This window comes from Coloeus monedula (genome assembly GCF_965178545.1).
Source record: "Coloeus monedula genome assembly, chromosome: 3".
In the NCBI taxonomy this organism is placed as follows: Eukaryota; Metazoa; Chordata; class Aves; order Passeriformes; family Corvidae; genus Coloeus; species Coloeus monedula.
Window position 1 is genome coordinate 88675386 of NC_138783.1, and position 17578 is coordinate 88692963.

A 17578-nucleotide genomic window follows, 5' to 3' on the forward strand; every position below is an offset into this window, starting at 1 on the left:
TGAAGAGGTTGCCTGAGCTCATGGACATATGCAGACACAAAAGAAAACTGATGCATAAATTAATTATTCTGGAGAGGTCTTTTGCATGCTGCACATTTTATATCTATGAATTTTGTTAGTCATATTCTGATTTTACAGACTCTGAAGTTACCGTGACCAAGAACCCTTCTCTGCTATAAACGTGAAGGTCCATGCAAACCTCCTCTGCAGCTCGGCCTATTTAGTTACATTGGTGATAATCTCAGACTGGAGATTTTACAGGTAATCTCACTGGATGCTAATTTCAGATACCATATGTTATTGATGAGAGGCATCTTGAGGAGAAGCAAACGTGTTTTCCCACTGATGAAATTCAGAAAGATCTGTGGTTAAAACCCTTTCCAGGTCTTTGGTCTCAGCTTTGCAATCCCCCTGCAGATTCCATCCTTGCCACAGCCAGAGAACCAAGAGAATAAAAAAAATTCTACAGGATTAAAATGGTACTAGGCTACTGGTTGAACTGGAGTGCCTGTGAGCAGCAGAAGCAGAACTGGAGACTCTTTATATTTACTGGTCATGAATGTAAACTGAAGTCACAAGGAAACTTACTCAGTGACTTCTGGTTTTCAGACAACTGGGTCAGATTCTCCTCTTAAATTAGTTACAACTGTATGCATCTATTGGCATCAGCACTTTCACTCCAGACTTACAAACAGAATTCAGACCGCTTGTTGAAAAAAAAAATTAAAAAGAAGTCTGACTTCAAATTAACAGGTAGAAATAAGTGTTTTATCTCTATTAACCGCACAAGAAAGTCTTTTGTTTCTGAATATCTGATTGTTGGTACTTTTAGAAATATAGTCCTCTTCAACAAAGCCAAAAAGAAGTTCTAATACACTGCTCTAATGCATCTCATATATCTCTCTGAATGGCAAGAGAAAGAGCGTAAAGCATTAGCGCCAACTAAGTCAGGCTGCTGGTGAATTCTCCCTGGGATCAAGTGTCATTATGTGAAACTGGCTGCTCTTGAGGAGAATTTACCCTACTCTGTTGATTGGGGAAAGCAATCAAGTACTGCTGGAACCATTTCAACACATTCTCAGTCAACACTAGGCAGTCACCTAGGTACTGCAACAGAATCCAGCCTTTTACAGAACAACCCCCCCATGGCTAGATCTGATAGTACAAACAAGGCCAGGCTTCCTTTTCAGCAGTGGCATTCAAACCATTTATGACTTTGACAAGGGCAGCCTCAGTAGCATGGCTGTGGCTGAATCCAGGATGAAATTTATCAAACAATCCTCCACTGTCCAGAATTTCCCTCACTCGCCTTGGCACCACTTTCCCTGGGAGCTTGTCGAAAACCAGCAGGAAGGACAGCATTTCCATTGCTTGTTATGTTGTGCGGGATCCCAGCGTGAGGTGGGATGGCTGCAGGCATTGTAATTACTCCTCTGCCAGAAGCAGCCTTTCAGAATTTCCAGGCTGTTGAGCTCCTCAGAGTGGTGTTACCACTACCTAGGTGAATGCCTGCATCTGTATGTTTCTCTCATCCTATTTAGCTCTATGCCATCACAGTGCATCTCTGCCACCTTTGTCTTCTGCTGCCTCCTCTGAATTTAATTTACTCCAGCTTAGCAGATAATTGCAAAAATGTAAACTCATGCAATAAAAAAAAGGGAAGAGAATCAAACAAAGTGAATCAATAAAAGCCTTACTTTGTACAGTAATTTATCAGCATCTACTGCAAAATAATCTCCTTGGAACTCAGAGCAACCACTGGTATTTACCAAGTATGGTGTAGCTTAGACTCCAATATACAATTTTAATTATGCTGCATTCAAACCCACATTTTTCATCTAATTTTTATATTTTATATGAACTAAATACTCAACTATAGCATTTTCTGCTTCATTTACATAATCTACCACTTGTACATTATTTCTTACTGTTGTATGGTGCTTTATGAGGATACATTAAAAAAACCTAATAAAAGTTCAATTAAACATCATAAATGTAGCCAAGTGCATATTTTAATACCCTTCAGAGATAATACTGCAGAAGTGTTGTAAAAAAACAAGCTAGTGCTTCCTCAGTGTACAACAACCGCATGTAGTAAAAGCAGCTTAAATCATAATTCTAAATATAGGACCAATTTCACAACTTCAGTAATCTAAACCCTAAAAAAAAATGATTGTGTTGGAAAGGAGTAGAACAGCAAAATGAGCAACTTTAAAATATGATCAGAGCTAGGGGCAAATCAAAAGAAATTGGCTAGCCAGGGTAAGCCCATGACCAGTTTTGAACCTGTGCCAGTATGCCCTGAACTTTCAGTCCAGGAGGAGAAGAAAATCCTGCAAGAGCAGGAAAACCATGTAACGTGAAAGGCACGTGTACACAGCCTATTTGCTGTCTCAAAGCATGTCGTGTCAGGAGCTTGTCTGACATGCTGGGTCATAGGTAAGGGTGTTCATCTTTGGGGTGAATGATAGAGCTGAGGGGGTGTTACTATACAAAATAGTGTTCTCCCCTGATGGATCTTAGCCTCCTGCCCATTCCACAACTTAAAATAAATGCTGTTTTATGGGACATGGTGCTGCTGTGTCTGAGGCAAGGCACACAGGCTGGGGTAGAGCCCATGGCACTGCACAAAGTGGGTACCCAGCTCTGTGGAAGTTTCATGCTCACCCTGGCAGATCCAGCAGGCCTGCAAGTCCAGTAGAGGAGCATGCAAGTGGAGAAGGCCAGGAGATTAATAGTGAGCCATTTAAATGACAGTACTATAGGCATTTCAGAAAGATAGGAACAAAGGATCTGATTGGAGTTGGGCCAAATGTGAGAAAAATTTACCCAATCACACAACTACACAACTACTATCTTGTTTGGTTTAGTATAACAAAGTCAATAGCTTAGATAAGATGAATAGATGAATAGTACAGATATCTAGAGAGGGAGTTACTGTTGCAAAAATAGCAGGCAAAATTAAAGCCAGGTATCTAATTTAAATGAAATGCAGGAGATAAAAATAAGTGGGGACTCCTCTTTTGGCAAAAATGCAAAATCCCTCTGACTAACCATGTCAGTATAGGGAAATACAAAAGACCATGAGAAAGAGTCAAAAACTACCACAGATTCCTGTGTATGACCCAGATTCATTACTTAAAGATATCCACGTGAAATCAATATCTAGACTAAAAGACACAAGAGCAAAGTGTACAAGTGAAGAGAGAGGAATGAAGTAAGTAGTCACAATAGGGACGTGAGTTCCTGTTTTAAAAGCAGAGGGAGAAAACACTGTGTGCTTGCAGATAAACAACAGTTTTGTCTATTTCAATATATGTTAAATAGTTCTGAATAAAGCTGATTTCAGTCAAAGATGGAGTGAAAGCCTTTATAATCAAACCTACAGACACAGGATGGGACCACAGCAGTCCAGATCTATTTTGTTTTAAAATGCCATGGAATGGCACCTCGAATTCTCAAGAAGCATCCGAAAAGCAAAGGCAGAAAGACCTTTCTGGGAGAGGGTCTACCAGGCAGCCAGCTCTGATGTTTCTAGCTCTGATGAGGGAGTAGACAAGGTGTGCGTGATACTGTTGGGTGACAGTACCTGTGAAGCCTGAGTCAGTGAATGGGGTACCTACTCTGAAAGAGGCAGGGGATCCTGAAACAAAGATTCTAATGTTATTTTCTCATGGTCAGCATACATGTGAGAAAATTCAGTGCCATGAGTAAGAAGGGAAGAAGAGGAACACTGGGGATGGTCAGATGAAGTTTTGAAACCCCCTAAAGCCAAGAAGCTGCGAGCAGTCCAAAGTAAGCATATGAATTTGTGAGGAACTTGGTGTCGTAGGTGTTGGTCTGACTAGTTATTTTCTAGACTGCTGATGAGAAGAAAGAGGACCCACTCTGTTCCTTAACTGTGCTCCTCAGGATATGTTCAACACTACAAAAGTACCTCTTAATACTCCAGGAATCCTTGAGGCATTTCGAACAATTCAAGTAAGATCACTTCCAGATATATGAGTCACAACCCAAGAGCACCTTTTCCTTTCCACTCTGGGAAGGAATAACAAGGAAGAGAAGACTGAAAATGGGACCCTTGGGGTTCAAGTCAAAACAAAGAGAGGTGCCAAGAAGTTATTCTCATAAGCTCTATGTGTAACACCTTTACAGGTGAGTATTTTCTGGGTATATGGTTTACTGTTTGACAAACACGGGAATTCTATCTCACCGCAGGATATATCCCTTGGACAATGTAAAGCTGATGGGTGTCTGCAGCACCTAAATCTATAAAGGTGGAAGAGACATTCAACACAATATGAACTTAAAAAAGAATGCTGTAGAAGATGTATTATCTTGCTCCTATAAGGCAAGAAAAAAAGAAAAATAAATGTAAGTGAAGAAAAATGACACCCCAAGTTTGAAATTATAACTCAAAATGCAAGTAAGAAAATAATCCTGAGGAACATGTTCTGATTTAGCTATAAAGAAAGCTGGGTATGCTCTACTATTTTTTTTATACCACATATGCAGTGTTTTGAGGAGGGTGCCCTTGGGCACCCATAGGATGTCTATACCTAGCACTTTAAGGACAACAGACTTTGTTCCTAAATGCAGTTATTGGGAATTCTGTTATTCAGTGAAATTACAGAATGACTCCATACGGCTTGAAGCATTATTATGTACCCTTGTTCGTGGAGTCAGAAATTGCCAAAAATTCAGGAAATCTTAACTAAAAATTACTACTGGAAACAGCATTGATGTCACTGACATGTGACATGCTGAGTACCTCCAAGTACATCTAGATTCATCAGCAAACAATGGCAAACCAGGGAAAGTAGAATTTTGCCTGTCTTTTGAAGACTGTTAGCTATATTTACTGTTATACTGCAGTGTATGTGTATACAGCACTCTGACAAGCAAGATATACTTTTTACTGACCTACTTGTGTTCCAATTTATTGCTAGTGACAGCTGTTGTCAATGATCAGGAGAAAATAAATTGAGAATAAAGTAAAGAGACACTGACTGGTCAAAAAAATTAGTTGTTGTTTTAAATCAAATATAAGGGATTTAGTCTCTTAAAAACTTTAGAGTCTGATTAAAATTAAGACTTTAAAGCCATGGCTGGATTACAGTAATGCAGAACTTCATGGATGATGAGATGAAATACTTCACAGGCATCGTTTAGAACAAATGCTGCCATTAGGATTACTACATCATTTAGACCTACCGTCTTGCATTTCTTCAAATCCTCTGCTGTGGTGCTATACAAATTTGAAAGGCACTGGCTGCCATGTTTAATTTGATCCTTCTAACATGTGAGTCAAATTTGTTGACATTTAACATTTGCAGCCAGTCTAATCTGCTACAGTTCAGTGACTGCTCTGCACAGGAATTTCAGAATGAAGATCCAGTGTAGCTGGTATTCTGGTGGTGTATCCCAGCTACAAGCTGTGTACGGCAACTGCAGTACTTGACAACCTCCCTCCTCTAGTTAGCACAACAGGCAGTTAACTGTTTCTGGTTTTTAAGGTCAAACTAAGACATATTTGATTCTATGTTTTATCTTTTCTGGCTTTTTAGACTTTTTTTAGTGGTCTACAAGTTGCTTGGGGATATTCTACACAAAAGGCACTACACATGAACAATTTAATTGTATCATTCTCTGAAAAGGTGAAACAGTTTTATTGGAGACGCCTGCCAGAGAAATCACTTGTATCACTAATGGAGAAAGCTAGTAATAAAAGCCTCTCAGATGATAAAGATGGTGACCAAAGCAGATGACTATATCCTAGGGGGAAAGCGAAACAAACCAGTCCCCTTTTTTTTGTCAGCAGCTTGAGGGAAAATCAGATGAAGATAACAATAGTTCTGTTGTAACTGTTTCTATGTTTTTTTCTAATCCAGAGATGAGCACATCCTACAATTTTGACTTTTATCAGACACTCTGACACCTTTCTGCCTTGTATGTACATGTTTAAACTGCAGAAAAATTGAGCAGTTGCAAGTAAATTACAGATGATAGAGTATTTTAAGAGATATGAAGAGTTAGTTAGTATTTCTAAAAAGTTTCATGTTTCCTCAATGGATATTGTTGAATAAGTGTACCAGGAGAGTTAATAACATGGAGGGAAGTGGAGAAAGCGGGAGAATAAGGATACATACACAGGGGAGAACTTTCTCCAAAAGAGGCGGAAAAACTGATTACATTTATTCAGCTTACAACTGCTTATGACTGCCATGAATATATACAAAAATTAATCTCACCAGTCCTCTTTTCTTGACATACAAACCAGTTACATCCTTTTGAAGTCCACAGGAATTATTTACATCTTATAGTAGCAAACGTGGTTCCTCTTTATGAGAGGCTGCTGTCTCTCTGGTTAACCTTGAGACCAGATAGTGTGAACAAGCATAACAACAACAGCAGTAATAATAATAATAAAAATATTTAAAATCCAATTCTAGTAGAAAGCAGTTCCTAAGGAAACCAGGTTGTTTGTTATCCCAGGGTTTCCTTTGGTATAAAGGAGTTTGAGACGTCATGGGTCAAAGTCTGGGAATATGAAAAATACGTCAAGGTCACACAGCTCAGAGCTTCACGCAGTTTGAGACATACCTTGAACAGAACCTCTTCTATACTCTCCAGGAGCAAACACCAGTATTTGCAGGCCATAACATTACCAGTCAAAAAGAATCTGGATTTTCTAGACACTAGAATGTCAACCTTCAGTTTCACCATTACACCTTATCTAAATAATACTATGTCCTAAATGACCTCGGGAACAAACCAACTATTTTAATTTACCAAAAATAAAGACAGTTACAAGCTTAAATTATTTTAAGAGGAGGAGAGAGAAGGATGTGTGAAGAATGCAGTGGAAGTGGCGAGGGCCAGGTATCTCTCCAGATGCTCACGCTCACCATTGCTGCTTCCTGCTCCCCCGCCTTTGTGATACCTTTAGCTGAGCAGAAGTAGCCATGACAGCAGCAGCTATCAAGGCTCAGGGATGCAGGGATGACTCCAACCTTGGGCTTGCTCTGCTCACCTTGCTTGGGCGTTGTGGGACTGGACCCCTGCCAGCTGTGTTCTGCATCCTGGCTCTTGGCTCCCTGTCCTTTAGGGAACAACCAGTCCTCACTGCTCCCTGATGATCAGGGACTTTTGACAAGAGCTTGTAGTGACAGAACAAGTGGGAGTGACTCAAAGTGAAAGACGGTGGGTTTAGACTAGATGTTAGGAAGAAATTTTTTATTGTGAGGGTGATGAAGCATGGAAACAGATTGCCCAGAGAAGTTGTGGATGCCCCATACCTGTAAGTGTTTCAGGACAGGCTGAGTGGGGCTTTGAGCAACCCAGTCTAGTGGGTGGCAGCCCTTCCCATGGAGGGGAATTGGCACTCAGTGATCTCCAAGGTACCTTTAAACTCAAACCATTCTATGATTCTATGAATTCTACGATTCTGTGGTTAGAGACTTAACTTATGATGAAAAATGAAAGTTTTATATAGTATTTCTCATTCATTTCTCAATGAATATTACTATAAAACTTCAGGCAATGTCTCAGTCCAATTGGACCAATTATATTTTCCTCTCTTTAAATGCTATTGTTTTCTTATTTTAAAGCCGTATGTACTCACATATCATCGAAGATAAGCTTTGTTCTTCTGCAGTCCCTGGGTGTGGTGGACAGAGGTGACCAAGGCTCTGTTTGGAACTGTGGCTTATTGCACAGAAGAACGTTTTCTGAATTGATGTGAATTGCTTTCTAGACAACAAACAGTAGATAAGACATTTAGGAATTGGCTATTAACTTCAAAAAAAAAAAAAAAAGTAACAAAAACCAGAGCGTCTTTACATTGTGTTGAAAATTGGAAGCTAATTTTCCTGCTATTTCAGCAGGGAGTATGTGTAAGTGTCCTGTCACCGATGGACATGAATTCACAGACATTGCTCAGAGCACTTTGTAAAGGGTTTGAGTTCAATATGATATACACCAGAAACTGAGCTAAACTATTAGTAACTATCAAAATACTCTGAAACACAGTAAGTGAAATAATTAAAGAATAGATGTGTTGTCATTTAGAAGATTAAGTTAAACCTCTCGCCTTCAGCTTCCAACCTAGCATTGTACCTTGCTTAGGAGAGCATGGCTCACGTTTGACTTGTTTCACACTACACTGGTGATGTGCCTGTGTTTGAATTTGTAGTCCAGATTTCTTTGTGCTCTGGACCCCTGATAAGCTTGAAAGATCACTTCTCTGTGCTGCAGTGGAAGCATGTCTTTTGGCAGGGTCTCGTGCACTCCCTCAGCTGCAGGCCTGTTCTTGATGTGGTCTCCTGAGGACCTTTGGCCCACCAAGTGACCTGCTGTGGGGGCTACTGTGCACTGGTATAGTGCAAAACAGAGGGCCCCAGGTTGTTTTTGCTTGATAACCACTGCCAAAAAATGCTGTTCATCATCAGGTGACAGGTAGAAAGGCACCAGGGACACGGGGAAAAAAGCTCAAATGGATAAAAGTGCATCGTGGGCAAGCTTTGCTTGCAGTTTTTCACAGAAATTTGAGGGACCACTTGGGCCTGCCAGTTAGGTGCCATCTGGGAAGATGGGATAAAACAAAGCTAAGTTTAACATTCATAGTTCATGAGCTCTCATCTTCTACATGGCACATCCAGATCAGCTCATCAGGCTAAAGTTTTCAGATGAATAACCAGATACATAAGAATTTTATTGCAAAGGTTGTTAAATGTTGACCAAATGGTGCATTGCTAGGCTATGCAGAAAATCTCAGTGAAATGCATTTGCTAAGGGTGTGGATCATAAAGCAATCACCTTTTACTTTTGATTTCCAGCACGTTTGCCTGTGAAGGAATTTAAATTATTTTCAAGATATCCAGTGAAGAATCATAATTATAATTCTGAATGGGTTATAAACTTCCAAATTTATATTTTAGAAGTCAAAATGTTTAGAACTTTACATTTAATTAATGAAAAAATAAATGAATAGCTATAATATGTTAAAGGCCTTTTTACTGGAATATTTTATGTAATTTTTTTTTTCAATTTACCAAAAGCGTCTGTGAAATATTCTTAAAAAACATAAATTATGGTAACTTGTTTTTGAAAATGTATCCAAAATTAAGATTATATTTACTATTTCCTCCTCCACTCTCAAAAATAAATCTATTTAAGTATAAACATATATATTTCACAGATAGAGGGAGGCCACTTATCTCCACAGCAAAAGTTGCTGGAAGAGGCCACTGCTACATTTCAGGTTGCTTGTTTTCCAAGAAGGTGCTTAGGCACCAATACTTAAGCTTTGGGAGCCTCTTGTATATCAAATAACAAACACAGCAAATAGATACAGAATAAAAACCATGAATAGCTTTTGTAGCAAAGAGAGGAGCATGGGCAGCAGAGTGCCTTAACAGCTTCTCTAGAAGCTACAGCAGTGGGCATCAAGATGATGGTATCCAAATTGCTTCTTTTAGGCATTTCACACAAAGCAGAACTGTGTCATAGGGAGGAGGTGACAGTATTCTGCCCTTGATCATCCACTCTCAGTATCCTGTAGGCTGGAGAGTAGGGTATGATTTTGAAAGATGAGATGAGAGACGGAAATTTCCTCAATCAAAAGAGCTAACAGGCTCTTTACTCCAGCATTCTAATCACAGAACTCATGCATAAATGGGGCAGCATCTCCTCCTCTGTCTCTTGTGCTTTGAAGGCAGAGGCCACAATGCAGTGTTGTAGTACAGCCTTATCTGGCTGTACTAGAGTGCTCTGGGCACAATTAGTGTGAGCAAGACTCTCTGATAAGGATATGAATACCTGGGCTTTGATGGAACTGAGTTGTGAGGCTGGTGTTAACCTGTTCACTGGTATAAGCAGAATCTGAGGAAGTTTGTTCTAAGAAAGGTAGAAGAACTTGTTTGTAGGCACACACATGGTTAGGCAGTGGCTGAGTAAGCCCTTATACAGTAGGGGCCTTATGCACCATGAATGTAGGGGGCTTGCATCATGCCCAAGCAATGCTCTGGAGGACTAAAGGCATTTGTTTTGGGCCATTAGCTTTTACCTTTTGCTTATGTAGCCTTTGTTACTTGCCTGTCTTACAGCCTGACCTCTTTCCTTTCTTCTATGCCTTGCTAAACTCCAAACCAGAAAAGCTGAACTTAGAAAATAACATTAACTATTACAACTTTTTTTTTTGCATAGCATTCTGCAAAACTATCACAGACTGCAATACAAAGTGGAAAATATACTGCTAAGCTTTACATTGTGAACAACAGCATACACTTACATTGAAATCTCCGGGATGTAGCTGCGACTGGATTTCACCCTTATGTTTTTTGCTGGAGGAGATGGAAGGTAATAGACTGCTGCCATTAGGTCTGCTGGAGGAAGTTAAATCATCGTTGGAATATTTGTGTTTTGATGCATCAGAGAGGGGAGAGACGGGTGACCGAAGCATTTTCTCATTTTTATTTATTGGTATTGCCAAGCTGGAAATGGAAATTACAGTAATGGAGTGTCACAAAGCTGGCTTTGAGAAAGGTAAATGTTTTATATATTACCAAAACTTTGAATTTAAAACCTGCTGGCAGGATAAAGTCTATTGGTATCTGGAAAAGAGCTTACAGTACGGGGACCAGGAGTTCATTTACAAATTTGTATCGTGTTTCTTCTCTTTCCCTTCAAGGCAAATTGTCATTCTGAAGTTAATGTAAAGTCTGTATCAGAGTACTTGAAAAAAAATACAGAGATAAATGGCTACTTGCTCACCATTCTTAAGGGATAGCTGGAGATGAAGATTAGGCTCTGAAATGTAAGTTCAGGTTATGGAGCCCTATTTCACCATTACAGGTGACAATTTATAAGCCGTGGCAATAAAACCATATGTGAACTAAAACAGGAAATGTATTTAAAGACGACTGGCTTGTCTTTGTGCTCAATGCCCAGCCTTTGGTAGCAGTGTTTATACTAATCTAATACAGACTTTGAAGACAAAGAAAGATAGGCTGATAATGCGGACAAAAGGAAACATATGCAAACAGTAGACACAGAGAAATGTGAGCTGCTCTGTCTTCTAAAGCAGAAAGCTGTAACACAGACAGTATTTTCAGCTTTCATTTATTTGGGAGAAATTTTGGATGAGAAGTCAGACATACCTTATAAATATGCCCAGAAATAAACTTCAGATGCACTAATTTGAAGAAAATATTTAGCTGAAAATCTTCAAGCAACACACAAAAAATGCAAGTTTTTTTAAGAAGACAGTTGGCATTAAGACTAAAACTGCGATTAAGGTCAGAAAGACAATTTTAACACTATACCTTTCCTTGTCACATTCCCCTTTATTCAGCCTATTACTTTTTATGGACAATTCTCACTTCTTTATAGTTACTGTATCAGACAATATACACTTAATGGAATCGCAAAAAAGAATACAGTAAAAACTATACTTCATTTCTGCACATAATTTCAGGGAACAGAGCTAATTAAATGTGCTCTTATCATACATTTGTCCATTTATCTGGCAAGTCTTTAAAAAGTAGCTGTAAAATAAGCCACAAATCGTAATTCAGAACGTTTACTGCTTCACACAGCGTAGTACCTTTAAAACACTAGGTCAACTGTTTTGCTTTAATGACCAATGGTGTTTACAAAAGCAAGACTCAGAGTGCGTAAGATGGACAACCGTGCCCTTCTTCTCACCCTAAGAAAAATAAGATCTTTAGCACTATGTTGAATATGCAGGCTGATGTTGTCATTTCTTTTCCTCTTTTCAAACATATACCCATGCCTTGGCTACCCACGTTTATACATCACTGTTGAAGCGTAGGCCTAAAGCATCCAAGGGAAGCCACAGCTCTTTGGAAGTATACCCAAGCCTCAAAAGCTTGGCTCTGAGCTTGTGAGGAGTAGCTGAAATTTCTGCTTGTGCTGCACACCTCCTACATGGCCTTTGGACATTGAATAGGGCCCACCTCAACACACTGTGAGCAGTTAAAGTGCAGCAGCACATCTTATACTGAGAAGCCATGCAGGACAACTTGCAGCAGAGGAGAGTCTCAGAGCTGTCATCCGCTGGGAATGGGCAGACTGTGGATCTGATACAGGTGCAAGAGATCTGGGGTATCTCTGAGCCTGCAGCCTTTCTTGTCAAACAGGACCTTACTTAGTCTGCATCTCAGACTGTAATTCCAAAATAGAAAATGCTCATGGCTGAAGGTGGTTTTGCTCCTCTCATTGCTATCAGCCCTCAGCTGAGCTGCCAAAACTGTCTGGGTGGCTTTACTGGGAGATTAATTATACTACTCTGCCAAAAAAACCCCAACAAAATAAAAGAAGGAAAAAACCAGAGAAAAAGAAATAGAAAGATAAAATGCAAAAAGAAAAAGGAAATAAAAAGAGAAGGAGAAAGGAGGAGAAAAAGAAAAAAAGGAAAAGAAAAGAGAAAGGAAAAGCAAAAGAAGAAAAAAGAAGATGGAAAATGAAAAGGAAAAGGAAAAAAATAAAGAGTTCTAGCTTCAAACAAGTTTCTTGAGTATATTTACAGGAACCCCTCAGAGGCATCTATGGTGGTATAACTGGAGAGGGGATGTGCCAGCACGAGCAGATGCTGGTTGCAAGAGGACCAGGAGGTCACGATATCTAGCTACAGCCTCAGTAGCCCTTCCTCAGCTGTGGGAATATCAGCATTTGATATCATGTCCTACACTAGCACAAACCACAGAAACATGTTGGAAGCAGAGCAAACCAGGAAAGAATTAGGAGGCAAATGTACATTTCAGAAATTCTCTGTTTCTCTAATATACAGTTGCAACCGGAAGTACTGAATATAATGTCAAGAAAAACACAAATTACTGTCTTGCTTCCAGGAAGCACAGAATTAACCCTGTGACACAGCAAGCTAAGACAGCCATGCCACTCTCTGAAAATTAATGCAACATAAAACATATGGCACGGCGGTGACAGGAATGGCATGTCTGCATGCAACCATCCACAAGAAAGGAACTGTTCTGGGCATTGTTTTCACTTTATGAAATGTATGTGACATGTCAAGACAAAGAAATTTAATGTGTATTTTTGAATAAACACTATACATATAATTTTTTTCTGTGATTTTTTCCAGTATTAATAACAAGAATTGCTCAATCTCATCAAAGATGGGTACAACAGAAAAGCCTAGTACAATAAATACAAATATTTTCTTTGTTTATAGCAGTTTCACCCCAAGAAGTACCCTAATACTACCAGAAAAATAATAATAATAAAAAAAAATACTGATGACCAGCATGTACCAAGCAGCAGGCAGCTGAACTCTTTGAAAAGGTGCGTGTCTAAGTTTGACTGCTGGAAGCCCCCAGAGAAGCTCTAGTGTGATTGCTCTGACATTGATAGGGCTCTGTGTGCATAAACCATGCCAGCGAATGCTTAATATTCATCTTTTGTTTCATGCCCTATATCCTTTGAAAATCTCACTTTTTAAGAAGTCTAAGTTCCTTGTCCTAGAACACTTACTAATTACACAGAATGGAATGCTTGTAATCTCAAAAATATTGGATCTCAGCTATATTCTGGAACTGAGTATTGCAGGCATTGTTATGAATATTTTTTTCAATCTTTTCCACAGAACTGATACATACTTCTATTTATATAGTCAAACTTAAAGCTTGAAACCTGTAACACTATATGAAAGGACTATAAGATGGTTGTATATGTGAATTGGTGCCTAAAACACAGTGTTAGGGAATGTCTTGGACAATTGCACTGCCTTGAGCCTCACACTTGAGCTCACAACTTCTTTGTACAATAGGACAAAAATGCACATACGTGACTGTGTCAGGAGCTACTAATTTGATTATTAAACCAGAAGAACAGAGAATGCAGTGGGTAATTTTTCAACATAAAATGCGATAATTAAAAAATAAATCCTACTAAAGGAAAAAATAACACCTGGCAATGAACTGGAACTAGTTGTATGATTCAGTGGTAACTAAGAAGGAAAAAGCTTACCTATTTTCATTCATATTGCAGTGATTTGCTGTTGTGATGCTTTGGGCAGAGGCAGCTAATCGTGAAGAGCTCTCTCGCTCTAAGTGAGTCTTCTTGATGTCTCTGCACTCTTCCTCATTCTCACACTAAGTGAAGAGAAAAGTAATAATTTTTCATGGTTTGGATTAACCACAGATCCAAAAATATTTCAGCAAGTCAGGGGCTGGCATTTTCTGTCATTTTGCTACAAATGATGGTACTTTCTTTGAGTATATATCTAACATGGATCAGAAATGATTGGTCCATGTCTTAAAAAATAAAATCTAAAGAGGCAGCATGTAAAGAAAGGGGTACAATATAAAACTTGGTTTCCACCACTTCCCCACTTGAACCAGGGTTGCCACCTTTCAGATACTAAAAAAAGAAGAACGAAAAAATGAAGAAAAATAAAACAACGTGGAGGACTGGTTTAGATAAATGGTCCTCAAAAATACACAGATCCATCTGCACACATACAGTAGTTTAGAGAGCAACAGATGACTGGATGCACAGCAAAACTGTCCAGAAATTGAACAGAAGGTGATTCCAGCTCAGAATGACTTTTGGGGTCAGATCGGTACAAACAGACCAGAAAGCCTGTTTGGTGGACAGCTTTGGCCATGGAGTGGAGGAGGCTTTCCCCTTGGCACCAGAAAGTGAGTGGGAGAAGTAGGGCAGAAGGGTGGATGCGAGCAGAGGGCTGTGCCCACCCAGCCACTGTGACAGTGCTGCTGAGAAGGGGGCAGCTAATGAACTATGGTCCTACTCCTTCACCTGTAGCCCCAAGGGAAAATGGGGCCACCAGGATGTGAGGGAGCCAGGACCAGTTAGGTCCCAGGTCTCTGTGAATGCATCTCTCACAAAGCCAGGGTTCCCTGCTGGGACTGAAGGGCTTGCCTCTTGCTGGCAGTCTGAAGGGAAAAAAGATGCTGCCTTTTCTTTTACCACATACGCAGTGATACTGTGCGGACTATGACAAGACATCAGACAGTTGTTCCTTTGCTGACCTGAGCATCATTTCCAAATGCTCAGGTTTTGAGAGAAGCCACAGGAGAGAAAAATATGCTACTAAAAAGGCAGTGCCTTCGCTAAGGCATGCAAAGGCACACGCCACCAGTCAACGCTGTCTCCAAGGGGCCGTGATCCCTCGCGGCCGGGAATTTCATCTCCTCCTGGGATGGCATCTCCCCTGGGGTTTGGCCAGTCCCTACGTGGAAAGCAGGGACAAATCCCAGCTCTGAAACGCCAGCCTGGGGAAGACGCTGCCATCGAGCACAGGATGTGGGCGCAAGCGGTGTTTGCCTCCCACTTGGTGGAGGCTCCCCTACCCCGTCTGATCGGTTCCCCAGCAGCTCACCTTGCGTTTCCTTCTAGATTTCGGTAAACCCTTCTCTGCGGGGGGTTCAGCACTACTAGCCTGCGGGAGGCTGGCCGCCTGGTTTGCTCCGGCGCTCATGGCCAGCGGTTCTTCGGGCAAACGCTCTGGAATCCTGGACAAAAGAGCCAAGTCAATGTTGACCCACAGCGACTTTACCTCATCACTGTCTTTCAGAGGAGACAGGAGCTCATTCCTACCGAAAGGAACCAGGGTGTAAAACTGTTCCTCCAGCTCCTTTGCTATTTCACTACTAGTTCTGGCATTAATAGAGCCAAAGGCACTGCAGCCGCCGTGGGGTTTGCTGGCGGTGCCGGTCCCCGTGTCCTTGGTACCCCGCGGCTCAGGCCCGGCTGCCACTGGCGCCTTGGGCAGCGGGCGCTCCTCCCGCTCCGACTCAGAGCCTGAGTCGGAGGAGGATGACGAGGATGAAGACTCGGTCTCGATGAACTCCTTGGACTTGGGCGCCGTTTTGCTCGGCCCTCGGGCCCGACGCTTCTCACCAGCTGCAGCTGAGCGGGGCTCCCGGCGGTGCCCCGCTCTGCAGCCGCCGCCGGCTGGCCGGGCCCTGGGCGCCTCGCCAGCAGCGCCTTCAGGGAAGCCGTGGCTCCGCGGAGGCTCCTCTGCGCTGGGGCAGGGCGGCCCGTCTCCGGCGGAGTTCCTCTCGGCCCGCCGCGGTGCCTTCTTCCCTGCTGCGCGCCTCGGCGGCCCGCCGTCGGCAGCGAGCGGTGACTTCTGCCGGCTGCCCTTGCTGCCTGGCGCTTTGTTGGCGGTCCTGGGCCGCGGTCCGTCTCCGGCGGCGGCGGCGGCCGTGCGGCTCTCCCCACTGCGGTGCTCGGCCGGGCCCTCAGCCGGGGTCTTCTCTCCTTCCTGCCGCTCTGCCTTCACGCGACCGTAGTAGGGATGGGCTTCCAGCGCCGGGCCATCGTGGTGGGTTAGGATGGGTGCTTTGTGAGGGGTAACTTTGTTCAGCCACTTGTCCAGCTGCCACTTGTTGGACGAGGGCGGCTCAGGCTGAAAGGGAAACAGACAGCAACGAGCTTAGTGCCGAGGCCCTGCTGCCCCCGCCCCGAGGGTCCCTCAGGGACACCGAAACGCCGCATCCCTCCGGGCACCACAGAGATTTTCCTTCGGTCCAAGAGCCTCCCTAACCTGTGGCAACCCCTTGGCACTGGCCCTGAGTGGCAGGACAGGGCTCATGCCTTTCAAGCGGGGATGTTTTTGGTTTTAGAATGGGGTCTGGAGTTGAGAAGAAGGGCTTCTGTGATTGATCATTTCCAAGGGTGATTCACAACAGACTTCTGCCATTGGCTTTACTGGGAAACACTTCCAAATTTCCAAATAGGAAAACAGTGCAATGGCGATAGGAAGGGAGGAAAACAAGGCAGGAGTACAGCTGAGGCTAAGGGAGAATAGCTATCAGGAAAGCTAGGGATGTGTATTTTGTGTCCTATGCCACTGCAGTAAATACAGCAAGCATTTAAAGAGCATACAAAGTGGCACGTGGTGGGGAGTTGGAGGGCTAATCAAGCACTTCATGTAATCTGCCTGGTATTGACATTATAATCCACAAACATTTGTTGTTGGTAGTGCTGTCAAGGGTTCATTTTGTGAGTATTGTGTGGCTGTTAGTTTTTCTTTTAATTTCTGTCCCAACACTATCAAGTTATAAGAGCACATCTAAAACATAATGATGTTTGGACAGGGAAGAAGTGGGATAATCATGATTTCAAATGTAACCACAGCTCAGACAATGTTATTGCAGAACAACATGTGCCTGTTTTCTAGTGCTTCTTGCAATCAGTAATTTGAATGTAATAAAATGAAGAGGAAAGGCAAAACCCCCCAAAAGATATAAATGATGGAGTAGATGGCTAGTCATAACCTAACCCCACAGAAGCCAAAGCAAAAAACTTCCTGATTTCCTCAGATGGAACCAAAATTTGATTCACTAAGATATTGCATGTGAATAATCAAAAACTGTCATGAGTTGAACATGAAAACCATCAGTGCTCTGGAAGAAAGTTTGCTCAAGAGAGAATATCCACAGTCTCTAACTTAAAAGAGTATCTTACTTCCTATTTAAAGTAGATGCCTGAGGGCAACACAGGTTTCCTGTACAGCCAAGGGCGCCTTCAGAATCACCCACCGAGGGTTGTATTCACTTTACATGGA

At 41.8% G+C, this 17578-nt stretch overlaps 1 protein-coding gene across 1 annotated transcript in view; it reads right to left on the bottom strand.

Annotated features, from left to right (window-relative positions):
• Positions 1–17578, bottom strand: part of AFF3 (ALF transcription elongation factor 3) — a gene marked incomplete at both ends in the record, with an annotated part of 311611 nt that overhangs the window by 17076 nt on the left and 276957 nt on the right. Inside the window, 4 exons of the mRNA XM_082278052.1 lie at positions 7625–7752; positions 10292–10493; positions 14011–14135; positions 15386–16417. Coding sequence (XP_082134178.1) covers positions 7625–7752; positions 10292–10493; positions 14011–14135; positions 15386–16417 — 1487 coding nt within the window. The remainder of the gene's footprint in view (positions 1–7624; positions 7753–10291; positions 10494–14010; positions 14136–15385; positions 16418–17578) is intronic.